General features: G+C 33.7%; 1 protein-coding gene across 4 annotated transcripts in view; it reads right to left on the reverse strand.

Moving 5' to 3' along the window:
• The window catches only part of Ca-alpha1D (Ca[2+]-channel protein alpha[[1]] subunit D), a 239,320-nt gene that overhangs the window by 97,427 nt on the left and 113,964 nt on the right, over positions 1–27,929 (reverse strand). For 3 of the 4 annotated variants that reach the window (XM_075304023.1, XM_075304024.1, XM_075304025.1), the window contains exons 12-15: positions 24,396–24,543; positions 22,198–22,327; positions 20,263–20,429; positions 14,010–14,097 (exon numbers count right to left, since the gene is read on the reverse strand). In XM_075304023.1, coding sequence (XP_075160138.1) covers positions 14,010–14,097; positions 20,263–20,429; positions 22,198–22,327; positions 24,396–24,543 — 533 coding nt within the window. Of the gene's footprint in view, positions 1–14,009; positions 14,098–20,262; positions 20,430–22,197; positions 22,328–23,546; positions 23,665–24,395; positions 24,544–27,929 lie in introns of all 4 variants that reach the window. The other variant, XM_075304026.1, reaches the window with a different exon arrangement.

The raw sequence follows: 27,929 nt of genomic DNA on the forward strand, positions 1-27,929 counted from the left end.
TAGTTGAAATTTTGCACAGGGAGTAGAATTAGCATTGTTGCTATGCGTGCCAAATTTGGTTGAAATCGGTTCAGATTCAGATATAGCTCCCATATATTTGTTTTTCTGATTTCGACAAAAATGGTCAAAATACCAACATTTTCCTTGTAAAATCGCCACTGCGTAGTCGAAAAGTTGTAAAAATGTCTCCAATTTTCCTATACTTCTAATACATATATATCGAGCAATAAATCATAAATAAAGTTTTGCGAAGTTTCTTTAAAATTGCTTCAGATTTAAATGTTACCCATATTTTTTTTTACTAAAATTGTGTTCCACCCTAGTGCATTAGCCAACTTAAATTTTGAGTATATAAATTTTGTAGAAGTCTAACAAGTTCTGTCCAGATCGAGTGCTATTTAAATGTATGTATTTGGGACAAACCTTTATATATAGCCCCCAATACATTTGACGGATGTGATATGGTATCGAAAATTTAGATCTACAAAGTGGTGCAGGCAAGAGGTGGCGAATTGGCTGCGAACTAATGTTCCAAAAAATGTTGGCATTTATATATACTCAAACAGGCAACCTGCAATAAAATCCTTGGACCCTGTGTTCCTTAACTCGAAAACGGCCATCGACTGCCGCAAATCTCTCAATGAGATGGCTGAGCAGCACAATATTCACCTAATATGGGTGGCTGACCATAGGAACATACCGGGGAACTGCGAAGCGGATGAGTTGGCGAGGCTAGGGTTTACCTTACATATTCCAGGGGAACTGGAATCTGTTGGTATGCACCTGGCTACCTGCAAGCTCATACCGCGTGAGAAGGCTGTTACGATGGCAAATGTTCGATGGGAGAATTGCAAGGGTTGTAACCAGGGCTGTGGAGTCGGAGTCGGAGTCTTGGAGTCGGAGTCTGAAGATTTGGCTGGAGTCGGAGTCGTAAAAATTTTGCTCGACTCCGACTCCGGCTAAACCAAATATTTTAAAACACTACACATTTTTGTAACTAAAAAAGTTTTTACGCAAATTAGTTTCCAATGCGTTATGCATTCGATCAATGTACACCATGATTGGAAATGAAAATCAACTTCCAATTACGGCTATCATTTTATGTTTCCTAGAATGTTAGACTAGCAAATGGGCTGGATCGATCCATTTTAATCCCCATATCAATTTATTTGAAATAATTCGAACAATAATTCGAATTTATTGTTTTTAATTTTATTTTAAGGCTATATACCCACACACATATGACAGAAAAAATTGTCAAAGCTTTTTTTTATAGAAAATTTTGTCACTATTGTATTTATATGGAATGTTTTGTCAAAATTTAATTTCTATAAAAAAATTATTCGAGATATTACTATAGAAATATTTTTTTCTATAGAAAATTAAGTCAACATTTATTTCTATAGAAAATAAAAAATAAAACAAGTATATACAGCAGTAAGTTCGTCCGGGCCGAATCATAAATACCCACCACCATGAATCAAATATACTAATTTCCGTAGAAAATTTCATGGGGGTTTGATGACAGATCAGTTCAACCAGTTCGCATCCCGAAAATAAATGCAAAGATTTTACCTATCAGATTCCGGATTTATAAGAACTATTTTTGTTTGAGTTTTAAAGGAATCATAAACATATCCTGTAAATGTGCAAGAAAATTAAGAAAAAATACCTTGATTTGAAATCTAAAATCTATAGTAATCCAACTGTTTTATGATTACGAGAAGAATTATCTGGCAAATTTACATTTATGGTAAATGCACCTTCTGTACCCTCAATATCTGAAATCGGTCTATATGGAGGCCTTACCAGCGTTGCAACAACGAATTTTTATTTTGGACCAAATTTTTCCAAAATTCGTACCAAGGGACCAGTTTTCTAATTTAAATTAATATAATTTAAAAGTTACAATTTTTCTAAATTTTTTCTTCGAAAGAAAATTTTTCAAAATTTTATTTCTATATAAAATTTTGACCTCATTCTATTTCTATCGAAAATTTTGTCCATATTTTATTTCTATAGAAAATTTGGTCCAAATTTTATTTCAATAGATTTCATTTTAGCCAAAATTTAATTTCTATAGAAAATGTAGCCAAAGTTTAATTCTATTGAAAATTTAGCCAAAATTTAATTTCTGTAAAAAATTTAGCCAAAATTTTATTTCTATTACATATTTAGCAGAAATCTTTTTCTATAGAAAGTTATCGCAAAATTTTATTTTTTCTTAAAATTTGTACAAAATTTTTGCATAATATTGTATCCCAAAATTTTTTAAGAAGCTTATTTCTATACAAAATTTTGTTAAAATTTTATTTCTATAGAAATTTTTGTCCAAATGTTATTTCTGCATTCCATTCCATTTGGTCTGACCATCAGACCAACTTCAATAATTTTTTGGATCTATTTTGGTCCAATCGGACTAATGGGGTTACGCCAAAAACATGGAAGGATACGTACAGTATTCAGCACATCTATTGTAGTTCTAGAATATAGACCCCAAAACGGAGGGCCGGTTTGTAAGGAGACTACATCAAAAACTGGACCGATACACAATATATTCGGCACACCTCTTAATGGTCCTAGAATACCTCCAGATTTCCAATTTCAGGCAAATTGGATAAAAACTACGGATTGTAGAAGTCCAAGAAGTAAACTCGTAACATCGGTCTAAAAGGGGGCTATATCAAAACTTCGTCCGATAATGACCATCTTCGGCACGCCTTGTAATGGCCCTATAATACCTCTAGATTTCCAATTTCAGACAAATTGGATAAAAACTACGGATTCTAAAAGCTCAAGAAATAAAATCGGGAGTTCTGTCTATATGGGAGCTATATTAAAACATGGTCCGATAATCACCATTTTCAGCACTCCTCCTTATAGCCCTAGAATACCTCTAGGTTTCCAATTTCTGGCAAATTGGATAAAAACTACGGTTTTTATAAGCCCAAGACCCCAAATCGGGCGATCGGTTGATATGGGAGCTATATCAAAACCTGGACCGATCTAGCTCATCTTCGACATGACAAACTTATTATACCCCTGTCACCATTCTATGGTGGTGGGTATAAAAATATTTTTATGTAGAAAATTTTGTCAAAAATGTATTTCTATAGAAAATTTAGCCAAAATTTTGCTTCTATAGAAAATTGTGCAAAATTTTATTTACACAAAAAATTTTCCAAAATTTCTATTAATAATTTTTTTTTATAGAAAATTGTGCCAAAATTTTGTTACTATAGATTTTTTTATACAAAATTTTACATTTTATTTTTATAGAAAATTTAGTCTAAATTTTTTTTCTATAGAAAATTTTGCAGCATTTTATTTCTTTAGAAAATTTTGCAAAATTTTATTTACTACACAAAAAATTTTCCAAAAATTTCTATTGATATTTTTTTCAAAATTTTATTTCTATAGAACATTTTGTCAAAATTTGTTTACTATAGTTTTTTTTATAGAAAATTTGGTAAAAATTTATTTATATAGAAAATTTTCTCAAACATTTATTTATATAGAGAATTTAGTTCAAATTTTGTTTCTATAGAAAATTTTGCAAACTTTTATTTACTACACAAAAATTTTTCCAAAATTTCTATTTATATTTTTTTTCAAAATTTTATTTCTATAAAACAATTTGTCAAATTTTTATTTATATAGCAAATTTTCTCAAATTTTTTTCTTACTGATACTCACTGCTAAGTCGAAAACTGGTAAAAGTGACTCAAATTTTGCTATATAAAAAATTATGAATGTTTCCCAAATACTGCACGAGATTTTGTAGAAGTCTGTTTCAGATTTTATCAAAATGTAGATCTAAATACAAAGTTGTGCAGAGTATGTTACAAACGGCCCGCCCGACTTTAGACTTTCTTTGCATTTTTATTTTTTGCTATAATTGTGTTACGTCCCATAACGTTAGATTTAAATTTTAGGTACAGAGATTTTCTAGAAGTATATACAATTTTGTCTAAATCGATTCAGATTTAAATTCATGCATATGGGAATATAACCCTTTATAATAATTTTCATCCACAAATACATATACTGTCGGTATATTCTCATATTATGATGGGTATTTATATCATTATTTTATTTATTAAACATTGCCCTAAATTTGAAATAAAGAGTTTAATTGGTATAAATGCGAAATTAAGACCTTTCTTGCACACATAAATAAATACGATAGTTTATATCGATCCATATATATACCCCATACATACCCCCTCAATAGAACTACAAATTAGTGGTACTAAAATGAGATTTAGTTATATTATCCGGAGTCGACTCCGGAGTCGGAGTCGGAGTCGAGCTGATGAAAAATGCTGGAGTCGGAGTCGGAGTCGGAGTCGAGCAAAATTGGCTCGACTCCACAGCCCTGGTTGTAACGACACCAAGCAAATATGGCCCCATTTCAACTTAAACCACACACTAGATATGCTAATGTTCTCGAGACGTCAGATATCACTCCTGATATCTGCTATAACGGGTCGCTGCCTGATAGGCGATTTTGCAAAAACTATAGGCGCGAAGTATAATGACTCAATTAAACACCTCTTGTGTGAGTGTCCTGCATTTTGTGTAAGGCGTAAGCAAATTTTAGAGGCATATAGCTCTAGATTACTGGCGGACCTGGAAAACGTTAACTTAAGCAGTCTGCTAATGTTTTCGGAACAATCTGGTTGGTTTAACAGAAGAAAATAATCGAGAAGGTTCAGCGGTTAAAACTAGAAGTGCCCATAAAGGGAGATACGGTCAAAATTTGGTCAATATAAACTTGACGTATTTCTTTCAATTTTCCATTTAAAAAACCTGAACACCCCTCATTTTGAAGGTGTGTGTGTACAATGTTGCTCCTATTTTGATTTTGGAATTCACTCTTCACTTGTCAAAATGCCGTCCAAGCAAGAAGAGCAGCGTATCAAAATTTTGCTCGCGCATCGCGAAAATCCGAGCTACTCGCACGCAAAGCTGGCAAAATCGCTAAAAGTTGCCAAATCAACCGTTACAAATGTAATTAAAGTGTTTGGGGAACGTTTGTCGACAGCCAGGAAGTCTGGATCGGGGGGGAAATCGAAAACCGGAAGCCGCTGAGACGACAAAGAGAGTTGCCGGTAGTTTCAAGCAAAACCCTAACCTCTCTCTCCGAGATGCCGCAAATAAGCTGGGTGTATCGTCTACAACCGTGCATCGAGCCAAAAAACGAGCCGGACTATCGACTTACAAGAAGGTAGTGACTCCAAATCGCGTTGATAAACAAAATACGACGGCCAAAGCGCGATCCCGAAGGCTGTACACGACGATGCTGACGAAGTTTGACTGCGTGGTAATGGACGACGAAACCTACGTCAAAGCCGACTACAAGCAGCTTCCGGGACAGGAGTTTTATGCGGAAAAAGGAAGGGGAAAGGTAGCAGATATTTCCAAGCACATAAAACTGTCAAAGATCGCAAAGAAATATCTAGTTTGGCAAGCCATCTGTACCTGTGGCTTGAAAAGCAGCATTTTCATAGCTTCCGGGACTGTCAACCAAGAATTTTACGTGAAAGAATGTTTGAATAAACGTCTGCTGCCTTTCCTGAAGAAACACGGTTGTTCCGTACTGTTTTGGCCGGATTTGGCATCTTGCCATTACGGTAAAAATGCCATGGAGTGGTACGCCGCCAACAACGTGCAGGTGGTTCCCAAGGACAAGAACCCTCCCAACACGCCAGAACTCCGACCAATTGAGAAATACTGGGCTATTGTCAAGCGGAACCTAAAGAAGACCAAAAAAACTGCTAAGGACGAGCAGCAGTTCAAGGCAAACTGGCTTTCTGCGGCGAAGAAGGTGGACAAGGTGGCTGTACAAAATCTGATCGCAGGTGTCAAGCGTGAGGCCCGGCAATTCGGATTTGGAAAAGCGAAAGCCTAACTGAATATTTTTCCGGAATTTTATACTAATTGAACTTGAAAAAGAAATTTAATTTGATTTTTTAAATAAACGATTTCACCGATTTACACGCGTTTTCCCTTGACCAAATTTTGACCGTATCACCCTTTATGTAATAGGTACTTTTAGTTAATGTGTTATCCCAATGGACTAAATAGTCTAAGTGAGCCTGAATCTTAATCGTGCCGCCACTTTAACCTAACCTAACCTACAGACTACTGATTTGTTGGAGGCGCATCTACAAATTATAAGGTACATGATGACATGGTTATTATGATAAGGAGGATAATGATTTATATAGTTTATTTTTTCTCCCTTTAGTTGTTATTGATCGTAATTGTATATCCAAGTTATGTTAGAACAAAATACATAACTAACAAGAACCAAATTCTTTTGTCGATAGCATAATTCACAAAAATAAAATTTTGATTTTTTACAAGAAACGCATATTTTCTTTTATTTCAAATAAAACTAAATAAGATTTAGGGAGCGCAATATATAAATTTTTGATTGAAATTTATTGTCAATATCAATTAATTATTTAATTGAATCAATCAAATAGGTGATTGATTTTTGTCGCGAAATTAATTAAAATTTTTATTGGTTTTTAAGACATTTACACCCAATCTTAATTGCCTCAAAATTTGAAAATGGTACTCAAAAGTTTCGTCGCATTGTATTAAAACTAGTGAAATATTTTTCAAAACATATGGATGGTCCCCGATGTCTGCCACAATATGCAAAATGTTATCTCAAATAAACGAGGTTTCTCAAATAAGCAAGGTTTAAGTAGTAACTGTAGATTTCCTTGCAGAAAATTAATCTGAGGCCCGAAACAAGTGTTATAAAAAGATCGAGCAGATACCGCTCGTAAGGATTCAAGAACGCACAATATACTGAGTGTACTAAAAAGTAGTTCATAATTATATAGACTACATTTCTTGCCTTGATTGTTTGGTAAAATTTTCAATAGTTCATGAGCTGTAACATAGTACGAAAACCGAAAAAATCGGTGAAAAAAATTTAATTTTTTCGACATTTTTGGGGTTTTGAGCATGAATATGAAATTTTTCCGACTTAATATATTATATATTCATTTTTGTTTTCCTAGTCAAAAGCTACAACTTTGATGAAGGATTCAAAAACAAAAAACACAATTTTTCGAGGTATTTATAGCCATTACTCTAAAAAGGGGGGTGAGAAGTATTTTTTGCCGCTAAAATCACGATTTAGCATATATTGCAATGGACTCAGTAGTCTAAGTGAGGCATAAATATCGGGCTGCCACTAAACCTAACCTAACCTAAAGGTTGGGGCTACATACCCATACCCCTTTCTGTTTATTGCCGTCGAGTATAAATAGTCGAAAATCCACTTTAAAATTCTAACAAAAAATACTTTGTCTCCATAGAGATTATAATAAGCTCCGGTTATGAAAATTGAGTTGGAGCTATTTTTGAATTTTGAAATTTCTAAAAATAACTCATTCACTCATTTTGGTAGTACTCCTTCGGTTTTGCCTCAAAATAGGCCTCAGTTTTTTCACTGCGAGCATCCTTTTGAGGTCTGAGAACAAGAAAAAGTCGCCGGGGGCCAGATCTGCTGAATACGGTGGGTGGGGAAGCAATTCCAAGCCCAATTCATGAATTTTTGCCATCGTTCTCAATGACTTGTGGCACGGTGCGTTGTCTTGGTGAACAACACTTTTTTATACCCTCCATCATAGGATGGGGGTATATTAACTTTGTCATTCAGTTTGTAACACATCGAAATATTGCTCTAAGACCCCATAAAGTATATATATTCTGGGTCGTGGTGAAATTCTGAGTCGATCTAAGCATGTCCGTCCGTCCGTCCGCCTGTTGAAATCACGCTAACTTCCGAACGACACAAGCTATCGACTTGAAACTTGGCACAAGTAGTTGTTATCGATGTAGGTCGGACGGTATTGAAAATGGGCCATATCGGTCCACTTTTACGTATAGCCCCCATATAAAGGGACCCTCAGATTTGGCTTGCGGAGCCTCAAAGAGAAGAAAATTTCATCCGATCCAGCTGAAATTTGGTACATGGTGTTGGTATATGGTCTCTAACAATCATGCAAAAATTGGTCCACATCGGTCCATAATTATATATAGCCCCCATATAAACCGATCCCCAGATTTGGCTTGCGGAGCCTCAAAGAGAAGAAAATTTCATCCGATCCGGCTGAAATTTGGTACATGATGTTGGTATATGGTCTCTAACAACCGTGCAAAAATTGGTCCACATCGGTCCATAATTATATATAGACCCCATATAAACCGATCTCCAGATTTGGCTTGCGAAGCCTCAAAGAGGAGCAAATTGCATCCTATCCGGCTGAAATTTGGTACATGGTATTGGTATATGGTTTCTAACAACCGTGTAAAAATTGGTCCACATCGGTCCATAATTATATATGGCGCCCATATAAACAGATCCCCAGATTTGGGTTGCGGAGCCTCAAAGAGAAGCAAATTTCATCCGATCCGCCTGAAATTTGGTACATGATATTGGTATATGGTCTCTAACAACCATGGTCTCTAACAAATTGGTCCACATCGGTTCATAATTATATATAGCCCCCATATAAACCGATCCCCAGATTTGGCTTGCGAAGTCTCCAAGAGAAGCAAATTTCATCCAATCCGGTTGTAATTTGGAACATGGTGTTAGTATATGATCTTTAACAACCGTGCCAGAATTGGTCCATATCGGTCCATAATTATATATAGCCCCCATATAAAACATTCTCCAGATTTGACCTCCGGAGCCTCTTGGAGAAGCAAAATTCATCCGATCCGGTTCAAATTAGGTACGTGGTGTTAGTATATGGTCGCTAACAACCATACCGAAATTGGTCCAATCACACAAAAATTGGTCCATATCGGTTCATAATCATGGTTGCCACTAGAGCCAAAAATAATCTACCAAAATTTTATTTCTATAGAAAATTTTGTCAAAATTTTATTTCTAGAGAAAATTTTGTTAAAATTTTATTCGGTTCATAATAAAATTTCATCATTGTCAAAATTTTGTTTCTATAGAAAATTTTGTCAAAATTTTATTTCTATAGAAAATTTTGTTCAAATTTTATTCGGTTCATAATCATGGTTGCCACTCGAGCCAAAAATAATCTACCAAGATTTTATTTCTATAGAAAATTTTGTCAAAAGTTTATTTCTATAGAAAATTTTGTTAAAATTTTATTTCTGTAGAAATTTTTGTCAAAATTTTCTTTCTATAGAAAATTTTGTCAAAATTTTTATTTCTATAGAAAATTTTGTGAAAATTTTATTCGGCAAGCGTTACCGCAACTTAAGTAATTCGAGTGTGGATGGCAGTGTTTAGATGAAGTTTCTACGCAATCCATGATGGAGGGTACATAAGCTTCGGCCTGGCCGAACTTACGGCCGTATAAACTTGTTGTATTTTTATATTGTTTTTGTTTCTTTTACATTGTTTCTGTTATTTCTACACCCTCAAAAAAATCGCTTCTCTAACATATGTTCCAAACATATTTTGCAGGAAGCACATATATTATTGGATATTGCCGAAACATTATTATACTTGTTTTATGTGAACATATTATATGTTTGGAAGCATTTTGAGCCCAAAAATATTATATGCTTGGAAGAATTTTCTCCCCAAGAAGATTGTGCTCATTCCCTCACATAATTTTCACTTCCACGAAATTTTTAGTTCTCGGCACCTTTTTCTGTAATACAAATAATGTTGGAGAAATTATTCAATTTTATAATTTTTTTAAATTTTACCTTTCGCCTGGACGGAGAATCGAACCATGCAATTTGTAAGCCACCACACTACCACTGGGCTACGTAGCTGTTATAGTCACCAATAGACAATTATCGTTATAAGTTACATTTATATAGCATAGCTTGCAGCGCCCACTAGCCCATACAAATATAACATTATTTAACACAAACATACATTTGTTGGCCACGTGGAGCAGTGGTTAGCATACGTTCCGATTTCTTTTAAGGAACCAAGAAAAAAATTTTGACCACAATGCCAAAATGATAAACAAAACACATGTCCACACATAACATACATAAAATGCTGCTCTCAAGGCGAAAACACATGCTGTTTTTTTTCAAATGTCTATTCTCTTGGTCCCGAATGTCTATTCTCTTTACTCCAAATACTCATTCTAATATTCAAATTAAATAATATTTAGACTTAAGCATATCAAATTTTTGGCCTTATCATAAAACAGTTTTCCGAAACAACATACAAGCGGTTTCACAGAAATTGCTCTCTTTTCGTTCTCTCGCTGTGTTATGTTGATATCTTTCGTCAACCCTCCCGGTTTCCATCTATATTTCTTTCTCTATACTCTCACAACATATATATATGTTTACTCGAAATTTGTAAATTTATATATATTTACATTCACACATGTTATTTTTATGAAACATTCATGCCCCAAACATAATAGATTCTAACATATTAACATATGTGTCCCAAACATTTAGTGTTAGTTCAGGAACATTACATGTTTGCACTTAAATATATTGTGTTTAAAAATTGTGCCCGAAACACATTTTGTTTATATCGGAACATATGAAAAACATATTTTTCTAATAGTGTACTTTTTATAAATGTATCATATTATTCTAATAATTTTTATCAACAAAATAAAAAAAAAATAAACTAAACCTGATAATAAAAGTGTTTTTATTTGTCAATTTTTTTGGTCAATGTTAACATTTTTGACAAGTTCGATCTGGCAAGCCTAAATATTGGGTACATCGTTTGTAAGAAAGGGAGAATCAAACATTTGCATCTCGCTCAGGCCAGAGATGGTAGGTATCAAACTTTTTATGGTTTGAGGCTGTCGCAAAGTTGTAAACGTCGTAAACGTAACATACGCGTCAAACTACTACAGTTATTATTTTGAAATTAAAAATTATTTCTCGCAAGCTAAGTATAAACAGTAATATTTTTCCATCGAATCATATAGTTTTTTTACGATAACCATTTTATAAAATCATTTTTTGGCTTATTGAAGCCAGTTTCCATACTAATTAAAAATTTTCGAAACTGTAGTTAGTCATTCGCTGATGCAAAAGCTTGGATGGACATTATGGACCATGCAAATTTTTAAATTGCGAATGAGAGATGTAAACCTACACCCTCAAAAAAAAAATCGCTTCTGTAACATATATCCCAAACACTTTTTGCTTCAAGCATATATATTTTTAGGATTGGTCCAAACAAAATATTGTTTGTATTGTTCAAACATATTATGTTTCACCTTAGAACATACACTGGTAGAAAAAAATTTTAATGAAATTTTCTTTGTGTGGATATATTTTTAATGCGCCAATTGGTTACTTCCATTATTTTACTTGCAGCATACTCTTTAGGTCTCTCTTTCTAAACACATATATGTTTATAGGCTATTTCTAAATTAATATATGTTTGCATCTAAGCATGTTATATTTACAAACATTTGATGTCCCAAACATAATATGTTCAAACATATTAACATATATGTCCCAAACATGTTATGCTAGTTTATGAACATTATATGCTTGCACTTAAAAATATTGTGTTTCAAACTTGAGTTCCAAACATATAATGTTTACACCCAAACATATGAAAACAGTCTTTTTCGTCCGTGTAGTAGAGATTCTCCTTTTATCGGGGAGCCAAACTAGATTAGATTAAAACAAGTATAAACGGCCGTAAGTTCGGCCAGGCCGAATCTTATGTACCCTCCACCATGGATTGCGTAGAAACTTCTACGAAAGACTGTTATACACAATCGAATTACTCGGGTTGTGGTATCTTAAATCGTTTTCTAAATTGTGAGTTAGTCCACACGTGGTATATATTAGACACAAATGTATGTAAGTCTACACATAATTGCGAATCGATATGGACTTTTGCACGGTATGTAGGGAGCCAGAATTGAAATATGTGTGACGCTTATATGGGGGCTATGTACAATTATGAACTTGATATGGACCAATTTTTGTGTGATTGGGGATCGATTTATCTGAGGGCTATATATAAATATAGACCGATATGGACCTAGTTACTCATGGTTGTTAACGGCCATATACTAGCACAATGTACCAAATTTCAACTGACTTGGATGAAATTTGCTCATCCAAGAGGTTCCAAAACCAAATCTCGGGATCGGTTTATATGGGGGCTATATATGATTATGGACTGATATGGACCACTTTTGGCATGGTTGTTAAATATCATATAGTAAAACCGCGTACCAAATTTCAATCAGATCGGATGAATTTTGCTTCTCCAAAAGGCACCGGAGGTCAAATCTGGGGATCGGTCTATATGGGGCTATATATAATAATGGACTGATATGAACCAATTCATGCATGGTTGTTGGATACCATATACTAATATCACGTACCACATTTCAACCGAATCGGATGAATTTTGCTCTTCCAAGGGGCTCCGGAGGTCAAATCTGGGGATCGATTTATATGGGGCCTATATATAATTATGGACCGATTTCGACCAATTTTTGCATAGGTATTTGAGGCCATATACTAACACCATGTACCAAATTTCAGCCGGATCGGATGAAATTTGCTTCTCTTAGAGGCTCCGCAAGCCAAATCTGGGGATCGGATTACATGGGGGCTATATATAATTATGGACCGATGTGTACCAATTTTTGCATGGTTGTTAGAGACAATATACTAACATAATGTACCAAATTTCAGGCGGATCGGATGAAATTTGCTTCTCTTTGAGGCTCCGCTATCCAAATCTGGGGATTGGTTTATATGGGGGCTATATATAATTATGGACCGATGTGGACCAATTGTTGCATGGTTGTTAGAGACCATATACTAACACCGTGTACCAAATTTCAGCCGGATCGGATGAAATTTGCTCCTCTTAGAGGCTCCGCAAGCCAAATCGGGGGATCGGTTTATATGGGGGCTATGTATAATTATGGACCGATGTGGACCAATTTTTGCATGGTTGTTAAAGACCATATACTAACATTATATACCAAATTTCAGCCGGATCGGATGAAATTTTCTTCTCTTAGAGGCTCTGCAAGCCAAATCTGGGGATCGGTTTATATGGGGGCTATATATAATTATGGACCAATTTTTGCATGGTTGTTAAGGACCATATACTAACGTAATGTACCAAATTTTAGCCGGATCGGATGCAATTTGCTTCTCTTAGAGGCTCCGAAAGCCAAATCGGGGGATCGGTTTATATGGCGGCTATATATAATTATGGACCGATGTGAACCAATTTTTGCATGGTTGTTAGAGACCATATATCAACACCATGTACCAAATTTCAGCCGGATCGGATGAAATTTGCTTCTCTTAGAGGGTCTGCAAGCCAAATTTGGGGGTCCGTTTATATGGGGGCTATACGTAAAAGTGGACCGATATGGCCCATTTGCAATACCATCCGACCTACATCACTAAAACTACTTGTGCCAGGTTTCAAGTCGATAGCTTGTTTCGTTCGGAAGTTAGCGTGATTTCAACATACGGACGGACAGACGGACACGCTCAGATCGACTCAGAATTTCACCACGACCCAGAATATATACTTTATGGGGTCTTAGATCAATATTTCGATGTGTTACAAACGGAATGACAAAGTTAATATACCCCACATCCTATGGTGGAGGGTATAAAAATATTCACGATTTCTTTTATTCAAAATTAGGTTTTCTACATTAGGTTTACGACTTTTGCGACATACGTATTATACCGTCGTAAAAGTATGTCGCAAAAGTCACAGTTTGCGACAGGCCAAGCATGGCTCAGGCACGCCAGATTTTCTTAAAGTTGCTTTGAATTTTGTACATAACTAAGTCATATACAACAGACCCTAATAATATTTAAATATTTGTTTATTGTGGCCACTTCTCTGTCGCTCTCATAAAAGCCCAACCCTATGTAACCCAAATTTAAATATTTTCTTACCAATGTGATCTTCGTAATCGAAAATTTACAATAATAAATTTAACCAGACAAATAGCTAAAAAAAATCGTGATAATAGTCCAATATTACTCACCTTTAATCCTTTGGCACGATTTATAGCTCTAAGAGGCCTTAGCACACGTAGGACTCGCAATATTTTCACGACTGAAATCGCATTCGAACTGAAACATAAAATTACAGGAAATTATTCAAATGCTTTGTTTTAGTTTAGCATTGTAATTAAGTTTTCTATCTTAGCACAAATAATAATTTTAGCTAACACATATTAAATAAACTTTAATTTTGACTATATACACCATGTTTATGATTTTACTTAATCGAAAAAAAAATTTAAATAATCATTGTCGAAAGAAGAAGAATAAAATATTGACAAACTGCTAAAGCATTGTCGTTTTATATGAAAATTTATGAATACAATCAGAATATGAATCAACTGACTGGTATGAATGAGTTCTGAAATCTGGGCTAGTAAAAACAATAGAAGATAAACTTGTAAATATGATAAACTAATTTGTACACTGTTAGCAAAATATGTTACCATATGTTCCGATATAAACAAAATGTATTTCGGGCATAATTTTTAAACACAATATATTTAAGTGCAAATATATAATGTTCCTAAACTAACACTAAATGTTTGGGACACATATGTTAATATATTATGTTTGGGGCATGAATGTTTCATAAAAATAATATGTGTGAATGTAAATATATATAAATTTACAAATTTCGAGTAAATATATATATGTTTACAATTTCTGTGAAACGGTTGTATGTTGTTTCGGAAAAATGTTTCATGATAAGGCCAAAAATTTGATATGCTTAAGTCTAAATATTATTTAATTTGAATATTACAATCCGAGTAAAGAGAATAGACATTCGGAACCAAGAGAATAGACATTGGAAAAGAACAGCATGAGTTTTCGCCTTGAGAGCAGAATTTTATGTGGGAACAAGTGTTTTGTTTATCATTTTGGCACTATGGGCACAATTTTTTTTACCGGCCTTATAGGTAAAAATGAAATAAAGTACAAAATACGATAAGTTTTAAGGGCATTTAAAATGGTATTAAATGCTAGTAAAAAACGGTTCACGCCTAAATAAATTTTCTTCTTTTGTTAGAGTTTTTGAATTCCTTCCAAATTTTAAACTTTTTACCAAAAACTGCTCGGAGCAGGGATTGAACCCATGACCCTTTGCATGCACGGCCGACATGCCAACCACTGCTCCACGTGGCCAACAAATGTATGTATGTATGCTATATAAATGTAACTTATAACCATAATTGTCTACTGGTGACTATAACAGCTACGTAGCCCAGGGGATAGTGTGTTGGCTTACAAACTGTATGGTCCTCGGTTCGATTCTCCGTCCAGGCGAAAGGTAAAAATTAAAAAATTTATAAAATTGAATAATTTCTTCAACATTATTTGTATTACAGGAAAAGGTGCCAAGAACTAAAAATTTCGTGGAAGTAAAAATTATGTTAGGGAATGAGCACAATCTTCTTTGGGGAAAATTCTTCCAAGCATATGATATTTTTGGGCGCAAAATGCTTCCAAACATATAATAGGTTCACATAAAATATAAAAATATTAATGTTTCGGCAGTATCCAATAATATATTCTAAACGTCAATCAAATGTGTATCCAAGAACCTTTCACTATGGTGCTGTTGAAGCGGATGATAATGAATCTATATGTAATTTGTTTTCAAAGTTCTTTGCAACAACTTACTGCTATAAGGATTTTGATGCATATAAGATACAGGAATATTCGACATTCTCTACTACATTTATTTCTGCTGATATTGTGCTGAGTTATATGGAAAAGATAAAATGTTCATATCGCCCGGGCCCTGATGGGATTCACAGTAACATTCTCAAATATTGTGCTCATTCTCTTTCGACTGCTCTTTCATTTCTGTTTAATGAATCTTTGCGCACAGGCTACTTTCCTACGTTGTGGAAGAATTCATTTATCATTCCGCTTTTTAAAAATGGAAGCAAGTCAGATATTACGAATTATAGAGGCATTGCTAAATTAAGTACTATTCCAAAACTGATGGAGAAAATTATTTCTGATATTTTGAATCATCAAGTCTCCTCTCTTCTATCGCCTAAACAACATGGCTTCCGTAAATCTTGTTCGACCATAACAAATATCTTGGAATTGACTTCAATGATTAATGAAGGCTTTAGAAATCGTTTACAGACTGATGTCATTTATACTGATTTTAGTAAGGCGTTTGACAAAGTAAACCATTCACTTTTACTGTACAAACTGCATCGCATGGGCTTCAGTGAATTAATGGTATCCTGGTTTGAAAGTTATCTAAAGAATCGTACACAATTTGTAGTATTTGATAACATTACTTCGAAATCAATACATGTGCCTTCTGGTGTTCCACAAGGCAGTCATCTTGGCCCTCTATTGTTCTGCTTATTTATAAATGACCTTCCATCAGCCCTTAAATTTTGTTACACTTTCATGTATTCTTCTGTATTCGGAATAGTGATGATCAATCCTTACTCCAATCTGATCTGAATAGCATGTACAGATGGTGCTCATCAAATATGATGGAACTGAACATAAGGAAATGCAAGCATATCTCTTTTTATACCCTCCATCATAGGATGGGGGTATATTAACTTTGTCATTCCGTTTGTAACACATCGAAATATTGCTCTAAGTCCCCATAAAGTATATATATTCTGGGTCGTGGTGAAATTCTGAGTCGATCTAGGCATGTCCGTCCGTCTGTTGAAATCACGCTAACTTCCGAACGAAACCAGCTATCGACTTGAAACTTGGCACAAGTAGTTGTTATCGATATAGGTCGAATGGTATTGAATATGGGCCATATCGGTCCATTTTTACGTATAGCCCCCATATAAAGGGACCCTCAGATTTGGCTTGTGGAGCCTCTAAAAGAAGCATATTTCATTTGATCCGGCTGAAATTTGGTATATGGTGTTGGTATATGGTCTCTAACAACCATGCAAAAACTGGTCCACATCGGTCCATAATTATATATAGCCCCCATATAAACCGATCCCCAGATTTGGCTTGCGGAGCCTCAAAGAGAAGCAAATTTCATCCGATCCGGCTGAAATATGGTACATGATGTTGGTATATGGTCTCTAACAACCATGCAAAAATTGGTCCATATCGGTCCTTATTTATATGTAGCCCCCATATAAACCGATCCCCAGATTTGGCTTGTGGAGCCAAAGCATATTTCATCCGATCCGGCTAAAATTTGGTACATGGTGTTGGTATATGGTCTCTAACAATCATGCAAAAATTGGTCCACATCGGTCCATAATTATATATAACCCCCATATAAACCGATCCCCAGATTTGGCTTGCGGAGCCTCAAAGATAAGCAAATTTCATCCGATCCGGCTGAAATTTGGTACATGATGTTGGTATATGGTATCTAACAACCATGCAAAAATTGGTCCACATCGGTCCATAATTATATATAGACCCCATATAAACCGATTTCCAGATTTGGCTTGCGAAGCCTCAAAGAGGAGCAAATTGCATCCGATCCGGCTGAAATTTGGTACATGGTATTGGTATATGGTCTCTAACAACCGTGCAAAAATTGGTCCACATCGGTCCATAATTATATATAGCGCCCATATAAAACGTTCTCCAGATTTGACCTCCGGAGCCTCTTGGAGGAGCAAAATTCATCCGATCCGGTTCAAATTAGGAACGTGGTGTTAGTCGCTAACAACCATACCAAAATTGGTCCAATCACCCAAAAATTGGTCCATATCGGTTCATAATCATGGTTGCCACTAGAGCCAAAAATAATCTACCAAAATTTTATTTATATAGAAAATTTTGTCAAAATTTTATTTCTATAGAAAATTTTGTCAAAATTTTATTTCTAGCGAAAATTTCGTCAACATTTTATTTCTAGAGAAAATTTTGTTAAAATTTTATTCGGTTCATAATAAAATTTTCATCATTGTCAAAATTTTATTTCTATAGAAAATTTTGTCAAAATTTTATTTCTATAGAAAATTTTGTTCAAATTTTATTTCTGTTGAAATTTTTGTCAAAATTTTCTTTCTATAGAAAATTTTGTCAAAATTTTTATTTCTATAGAAAGTTTTGTGAAAATTTTTTTCTATAGAAAATTTTGTTAAAATTTTATTTCTGTAGAAAATTTTGTCAAAATTTTATGTCTTCTTTGTCAAACTGAATTATATACGTATTGGATCGATCTTTTTTGATTTAATATATACCACGTATGGACTTACATGCAATTTAGAAGATGGTGTTAGGAGGTTTTAAGATACCTTGCCATCGGCAAGCGTTACCGCAACTTAAGTAATTCGATTGTGGATGGCAGTGTTTAGAAGAAGTTTCTACGCAATCCATGATGGTGGGTACACAGAAAAAAATATCACCAAAATATTTCCAATTAAAAAGTTAATTGAAGTTGAAAATTTTTTCATTAATAAATTAATTGATACAATTAACTTTTTAATCATGATAGAAAATTAAGTTAATTAAGTCAATGATTGAACATTTTAAAATTTTTAATTAAAAAATTAATTGATACAATTAACTTTTTAATCAAATTCGGAAGACTAATTCAGTTAAAAAAGTGCTGATTTTTTTTTAAATTTTTAATGAAAAATGTATTTCAACCAATCATTTGTTAATCCAAATAAAAACTTTAAGCCAATTCAGAAAGTAATTAAAAATAGTTACCTTTTTTAATTAATTAATTATTTGAGTTTTGCAATCAACATCAATTAAATTTTTAATTGAATCAATTAAAAAATTAATTGAAATTTGCTGAAAAAATCAATTAATTTTTTAATCAAGAATTTTTCTATGCCCAATTAAAACTGTGATTGATACTATCATTTTCGTGATTGAAGACATTTCAATTAAAAAATTAATTGGATCAATTAATTTGGTGATTGAATCAGAAAAATTTTTTTTTGTGTGTACATAAGCTTCGGCCTGGCCGAACTTACGGCCGTATATACTTGTTTTTTTTTTTAAATTTCCTTTGCCTGAATATTTTGACTTACTCCTCGTACGTTCCGATTTCTTTTAACGAAATAAGAAAAAAATTGTGCCCATAATGCCAAAATAATAAACAAAACACATGTCAACACATACATAAAATGCTGCTGTCAAGGCGAAAACACATGCTGATTTTTTTTTTTCAAATGTCTATTCTCTTGGTTCCGAATGTCATTATAATATTCAAATTAAATAATATTTAGACTTAAGCATATCACATTTTTGTCCTTATCATAAAACAGTTTTCCGAAACAACATACAAGCGCTTTCACAGAAATTGCTTTCTTTTGATTCTCTCGCTATGTTATGTTGATATCTTTCGTCAACCCTCCCGGTTTCCATCTCTATTGCTTTCTCTATAATGTCTCTCTCTCTGTCGCTCTCTGAATAAAATATCACAACATATCTATGTTACTCGAAATTTGTAAATTTATATATGTTTACATTCACACATATTATGTTAATATATTCTAACATATTAACATATGTGTACCAAACATTTAGTGTTAGTTTAGGAACATTACATGTTTACACTTAAATATATTGTGTTTGAAAATTGTGCCCGTAACACATTTTGTTTATATCGGAACATATGAAAAACATATTTTTCTAACAGTGTATGTACAGAATTAGTACGAGTCCATATTAAGAAATCGCTCAATTAGTGTGGGTTTTATAGCCAATTTTTTGAAGATCGGGTAATATATTTATGTGTGAATTAGATCACATTTCAAATTCATATGTATAAATATGAATTTGAAATTTGAATACGATTGGTTAATAAATAAGGATATAATTGCCAAATTTGGGAGAATCGGGCGATACATATATCGGAGCTGGGAAATTTCAGCCGAATTCGATAAAATTTTGCAAGAACGGTAAATACTACAGAACCTCAATGTTGGCAGAATGTGAGGTAAATTTTTTGTTAAAATGTACCAGATTATACCATTAAGTTTATTTTATTGTTTTCCTATATTGTATAATTTTCTCGTACATAGTTAGTTACAATGACCATTGTTTTCACAAAATTAGCTATCAAACCGTTCATTATTTTAGGATCGAATATACAATATTTCATTAATTATAAGTCCGACTGGTGTAGTATTACAGTACATTTTGTGAATATATAAAAACCTGCTTTTTTTTAAGGTTAATTAACTATAATTTTTCTTTGTACATGTGTACCTCATATTAACTGTACATTATCCAAGAATCACTATTGTAAATGAAAAATCGTGCATAACTAACTTAAGTTCTACTTACTTGAAGCAAATTGATATTAATGAGACGCAAACGACCAACAGATCCAGCAAATTAAATGCTGATCTGCAGAACGCTCCATCATGGAGAACAAATCCATATGAAATCAATTTTAACACCAGTTCTATTGTGAAAACAGCCGTAAAAAAGTAATCGAATTTGTTTAGAACCTGCAAAGAAACAATAAACCAAAATAATACACATTATCCACCAACGTCATAGAAGGGACCTATCGACTTTTTCAAAATTTGGTGTTTGACCGTTTTCATAAATACAGGGTGATTTCTTAAGTCTTACATCTTCAGTTAGGTCTATAATATATCCATGAATCGTCTTACAAACGAACAACGATTGCAAATCAAAGGCCTGCACAAGCCTATTCGATGTTCTAGTGAAGGCAATTCACTTCACAAGTACCTCGAATATTTCGAATAATGAATAGAACACTGAAAAGCGATTATAATGTCAAGTATTGCAGAGCCATCACATTCAAAAGGTATCGTTGAGCAGTTCTTTCCATTTTTTTTTTTTTTTGGTTTTGTTGTAATCGTCACGTCACGAGCAAAACAGAACATTTTCAGTGAAGATAGAATACTTTGTTTTGGTAAAGACGAAACTTCGTATACGGCACGAGCTATAAAAAAAACACAATTTGCAATGTTAAGATTTTGGAGAGAAGATCAGCTCGAAGCATTGCAAAAGCTACCAATGCATCCAGGAAAAGTCACAGTCGGTACGGTTAGTGGGCTGATGGCATAATTGGACCGTGCTACTGTAAAGATGAAGCGAATTGTGAATAGTAGCGCTACCGTGAAATGATATCCAACTTTTTTTTGCCCAAAATACAAGTGCTTGACTTACATGACGACATGTGGGTCCAACAAAACAGTACCACATGTCACACATTACGCGTAATAATAGTTATTGAGAGGCGAGTTTGCCTCTAGATCGTGCGATTTAAGGCCTTTGGATTATTTTTTTGTGGGGCTATTTTAGATCGCATATTTATACCGACAATCTCGCTTCAATTGACGCATTGGAGGGCAATATTGAAGCATTTATTCGTGAGATACCAACCGAAATGTTGTAAAGAATATACAAAAGTTGGGCTAAGCGGATGGACCATTTGAGGCCCAATCAAACATTAAATTTTATCTAATAAAGATTTGATGCATGCATTTTTTTGTGTTTGTATTTCCTTAAACGAAGTTTTTTTTTTAAAGCGCTTGAGTGTGCTTTATATAAATAAAATTGCGTTGATGGCCATAGCGTATCGGTATAAGTATAGTAAAATCCAAAATAAACGTTAACAGATGGCCATAAACAAAGACAATAAACTTGAGAAAGATGGGAAATTGGCTACTGAGGAGATCAAACCATTTACCGTGTTAGTTTCATACTCGAACCAAACGCGTATACGACAAGTATTGACATAGCATTAAAATGCAAATCAGAAGAAATTAAGTGCACGAAATAAATTTCAATAGAGGGGAAAATGTAATTTTTTTGTTGTTGCTTAAAATTTAACATTGTTTCATTAAGAAAATTAAGAAAATTAAGTTTTTCATTTAAAAAATAAAAACGAAAAACAAATAAAAAATTACAAACATGTATGGAACTAACATGGTAAATGCAACATTTGGTATGACGCAAGCCAATTTCCTATCTTCCTCAAGTTTATTGTCTTTGGCCATAAACATATGGCGGATGTTTTGCATGGCTAAATTGGTTTGATTGGATCAGTATTGACAATATTGGCAAAATTTTAGACACACCCTGATCCAACACTTTAGGTTTTATGGTAGAATAATTGCAATAACATTCCTATGCAATATTATTTCTTTTTTCGTTTCCCGATACGAGTTTATAACGTCGTAACATAATTCTTAAAAAAAAAAGAAACAACTTAAATGATTGGTAATTAATAGATTTACTTACAATATTCCTACTTGCATCAGCTTTCAAAGGATTTTCCGCCGCTAACATAGCAGAGGAGAACATAATGCAGCACAAAATGAAGTTGCCAAAATTACTGTGATTACATAGCCAGTGGCAGAAAACACGAAACCTGTTTTATGAAAAAAGAATAAGATTTTAGTTCACATCTTTGATTAAAATAAATTTCGCAAGAAAAATAAAATTTGTTAAGTGTTGTTGACGGGTTTGTAAATTATTGAAAAAATTAAATAATTATATAATAAACGTATCTATGAATTAAGGCGAAACTGCATTTACGATCACACTGTGAATAACCCGATTTACCTTATGTTTACCCAAGACCGCCTTTAGGAAGCCTTCATTAAAAAGGGAAGCTTTTAGCGAAACTCATCTAATGACAACAAAATTGTTTAAAATAAAACAAAACTTAGTTAAAATTGTAAAAGAGGCTTCTGTTTTTATGTGATAATCTTTGAATATATTTCAGCTAGCAAAGAATGAGACATTAGAGGTTTAAGAACTTGTGTGTTATCTATTTTCGATCAAAGTTTTTCAAAAGAATTATACCATATCATTTTTTCAATTGAATTTTTATTTAATTAATGTTTTGCGCAAATAAAAATTCAATCATGATTAGGCCGGTATTCAATGTTTGGCCCCATTTGTATCCAGGATTGTTTATATGACGAGGTTTGTGTTTAAAATATGTTCGAGATAATTACACCTCTCTTTCGCCTCTATTTCTGTAGTTGGACTTGAACGAAGATAACTTTTTCTTTACGGAGACTGAAACAAGCAAAGAACTAGCTTCCTAAAAAATAGTTTGGATCTCCACCTTGTGATAAGATATATACATGGTATAGGGTGGAGGTACTCCTTTACATTTCTTTAGAAGCTATTGGGAGTGCAAATTAAAAATGCGTATTTTTTCCAAATGTTTGAGAATGTATTTAACTGACTAAATATGTAGCAGACTTATCAATCAAAGTATTGTTCCACCTTTCTATGCACAGAGAAGTAATAGAATCACTTCCAATATAATGTTATTTTTGGAGGGGCACATGGAACCATGTTATTTTCACCGAAATTATGTATCTGACTTCGTCGAGAAAAAAACAGTTTTGCAACCAAAAATGTTCCATGTTTCATAAAATAACAATTTGCGTTTGATGTAATCACACCCACAGAATATGATCACTTCAAACATGTTTCAAGAGCAAAATGTTATTTTTGGGCGGGGAACATGTAACATGCTTGAATCCAATATTTTGTTGTCGCCAAAAAATAACGATAAAATTGTGTCGATTTGTGTGTATCTGTCTTCCTAGGGTATCCTTAAAAAAACTTACCTGTTTGTTTGTGAAAACAAAAAGAATGATGTACCCGCTGGTATTGGTAGAATTGTGGTAGCAGTGCTAACCTCTGGAATATTTTGCTGTGGTTCCGAACCATCATCGTCGGCATATTCTTAATAATTAAAAAAAATACCCTTATAATTTAGTTGCACATGGAATAGCATCACAAACCATGCATTTTCTAACTACTTCCGTTAACATTCAAAAGCCAGAAAAATATATGGCTATGCATTTTTATGGGTCTAAAGTGTAACACATTATATGTTAGTTACTGGGTTGATGTAAAAGCTGATCCGGTTTTGTATTTTAAGCTTTGGAAGATACTGTATATCAGGGAAATAGAACAAGATGCCTCAACAATCTAAACTTTTATTACATAGACTGCAATATTTCTTGTATACCTCCCTAATTTGGAATTTCGGCGATTTTATAAGAGGAAAATCCAAAATTGGTGAAAAGGACTGGAATCTTATACACACGTATTAGAAATATCATTCCAAGAAAAGTTGAACCAATATGACATTAATTACTACATGTGATCATAGTTCAGCTAATTTTCCTACACTGGAGAAAATATTGCTGCGAGCTCAAAGATTTCTTGTCCCTAATATGAGTATTTTTCTTATTTTTCTTAGCTACAACATTGGTTTGCCATAACCAAAACTCGATAAACTTTTTAATGAGGACAATTTGTATTGTACATGAGCAAATAATTTTCCTTTAAATAAAAAAATGGTATCATCTCTTATACATACAATTTTCGCCAAAAATACATTCTTATAAACAACCGATGACGATGTGATCTTTTAAGATTTTTGTTTTTTTTTCCAAAAGTAGGTTTACCTGTTTTTTTGTCCAAAAATGAAAAATGCACTTCCCGCTGGTATGGATTTTTTTGTTTCATTAATGTTTGTCATAGTCATCCGACGAGGAAGTGAAGAGACCCTAGGCGGCATATCGCTTGCGTCAGCAAGATTGATTTCGATATCCCCTTGGCAAATGAAATATTTGGTTAGTCACATTTTACGATTCTAATTTCCAGTTTTTGACCATAAAAAAATTATATATCAAAAAAAAAAACACACACACAAAATTATATATCTACATATAGCTTATTTTACACTTACACATATACCATGAATTTAATTATTTACGTAATATTATATATTTAAGTGAGTAAATATAACCATAACGATAGGCGAACACTTGTTTACGTGCATTTCTTAAGAGAAGCCCTAAATACACGACAGCGAACGGCATGTCGCCAAATTAAAATCTATCCTAATTCCTTGACGGAAAACGGGATAGTGATGCCATCACTTATCAAATTTGTAGAACTCACCGCTAGGCGTTGTTGTTGCCTGGTCGCGTGAAAATTCTTTTTTCTTAAAATAACTCAGCAAATAACAAGATATTACATGTTTTATTCAACTCCAATGTTGAATAATGAAAATCAAATCATATTAACTTAAACAAGTATATACGGCCGTAAGTTCGGCCAGGCCGAAGCTTATGTACCCTCCATCATGGATTGCGTAGAAACTTCTTCTAAACACTGCCATCCAGAATCGAATTACTTAAGTTGCGGTAACGCTTGCCGATGGCAAGGTATCTTAAAACCTCCTAACACCATCTTCTAAATTGTATCTAAGTCCATACGTGGTATATATTAAATCAAAAAAGATCGATCCAATACGTATATAATTCAGTTTGACAAAGTAGACACAAAATTTTGACAAAATTTTCTACAGAAATAAAATTTTAACAAAATTTTCTATAGAAATAAAATTTTCACAACATTTTCTATAGAAATAAAAATTTTGACAAAATTTTCTATAGAAAGAAAATTTTGACAAAAATTTCTACAGAAATAAAATTTTAACAAAATTTTCTCTAGAAATAAAATTTTGACAAAATTTTCTATAGAAATAAAATTTTGGTAGATTATTTTTGGCTCTAGTGGCAACCATGATTATGAACCGATATGGACCAATTTTTGTGTGATTGGACCAATTTTGGTATGGTTGTTAGCGACTAACACCACGTTCCTAATTTGAACCGGATCGGATGAATTTTGCTCCTCCAAGAGGCTCCGGAGGTCAAATCTGGAGAACGTTTGATATGGGGGCTATATATAATTATGGACCGATATGGACCAATTCTGGCACGGTTGTTAAAGATCATATACTAACACCATGTTCCAAATTACAACCGGATTGGATGAAATTTTCTTCTCTTGGAGACTTCGCAAGCCAAATCTGGGGATCGGTTTATATGGGGGCTATATATAATTATGAACCGATATGGACCAATTTTTGCATGGTTGTTAGAGACCATATACCAATATCATGTACCAAATTTCAGGCGGATCGGATGAAATTTTCTTCTCTTTGAGGCTCCGCAACCCAAATCTGGGGATCGGTTTATATGGGGGCTATATATAATTATGGACCGATGTGGACCAATTTTTGCATGATTGTTAGAGACCATATACCAATATCATGTACCAAATTTCAGGCGGATCGGATGAAATTTTCTTCTCTTTGAGGCTCCGCAACCCAAATCTGGGGATCGGTTTATATGGGGGCTATATATAATTATGGACCGATGTGGACCAATTTTTGCATGATTGTTAGAGACCATATACCAACATCATGTACCAAATTTCAGCCAGATCGGATGAAATTTGCTTCTCTTTGAGGCTCCGCAAGCCAAATCTGGGGATCGGTTTATATGGGGGCTATATATAATTATGGACCGATGTGAACCAATTTTTGCACGGTTGTTAGCGACCATATACCAACACCATGTACCAAATTTCAGCCGGATCGGATGAAATATGCTTCTCTTAGAGGCTCCACAAGCCAAATCTGGGGATCGGTTTGTATGGGGGCTATATATAATTATGGACCGATGTGGACCAATTTTGCATGGTTGTTAGAGACCATATACCAACACCATATACCAAATTTCAGCCGGATCGGATGAAATATGCTTCTGTTAGAGGCTCCACAAGCCAAATCTGAGGGTCCCTTTATATGGGGGCTATACGTAAAAGTGGACCGATATGGTCCATTTTCAATACCATCCGACCTACATCGATAACAACTACTTGTGCCAAGTTTCAAGTCGATAGCTTGTTTCGTTCGGAAGTTAGCGTGATTTCAACAGACGGACGGACGGACGGACATGCTTAGATCGACTCAGAATTTCACCACGACCCAGAATATATATACTTTATGGGGTCTTAGAGCAATATTTCGATGTGTTACAAACGGAATGACAAAGTTAATATACCCCCATCCTCTGATGGAGGGTATAAAAACACTCGGAAACAAGAAAAGAGGAACATGTTGCCGTCGCAAAACAATGTTTCGCCTACCGACTATAGCCATGGTTATCTTTACACACTAATCATGCAGTACTCTTTAAATTGAATAGAAATAATGAAAGTTCTATGATAAAAGCATATGATTATTTAAGAGATTTATTTTATTTTACAACTACACATGGAAAATAAATTAGTATAGATAATAAATTAATATTAAATAGTAATAAAATATGTCATCCTAAGCTTTCCCAAGAACCAAATGCTTAATTTAAAAATATCGAATGAATCAAATCCATCTTTCGTTCGAAGAGAGTTTAGACGAGAATATAAACTACATTCAGATGCAGTGTTGCCAGTATTTTCCGAGCTCTTGTCCCCAAATGGATCGCTTTTATCCCCAAAAATCCCCAATTTAATTAAAAATTCCCCATAAAAATCCCCAAGAAATTTTTGGCAAGTTTTTTGAAAAAGAAAAAAAGTAAACGAATAGACTCTGCAGTAGAAAATCCGTACAAAATTAAAAAAAAAAAAACATTTTAAATAAAATAAAAATGTGCAATTGAATGAAGATTTCAAAACACGAAACCAGGAGACGGCTGCTCAAAATATCATCCGATACCAGCCCCCATCACAGTTAATTATTGGTATATAGAGTCATCGAGTCATCTCCTCGCTCGAGAAATAAAAATGGGAGTTCGGTCAACATACAGTCAAGAAATAAAATTGACTTATCGATCAAAATGCGTTGCTGTCCCGATATGAACTCTACTCTGTATGTGCGGGATATGGGATACATGTTCAAAATCAGTGATGTACGCATATGAGTCCTTACGAAATAATTTCACAATAGTAAAAAATTTCTTAGGAAAAAGAATAAATTGTAAAGAAGCTCTTGGGCCACCCAAATAAATTCCGATGAGGAAAGTTTTTTTATTTTTTTGAGAGCATGTAAAGAAGCATTTTTTTAAGCATGTAAAGAATTTCATATAAACCATAGTTCTTACTGTGATAATTACTCGTATACTGAACAAATATCGAAAATTCCC

Source organism: Haematobia irritans, chromosome 4 (assembly GCF_050003625.1).
Source record: "Haematobia irritans isolate KBUSLIRL chromosome 4, ASM5000362v1, whole genome shotgun sequence".
In the NCBI taxonomy this organism is placed as follows: Eukaryota; Metazoa; Arthropoda; class Insecta; order Diptera; family Muscidae; genus Haematobia; species Haematobia irritans.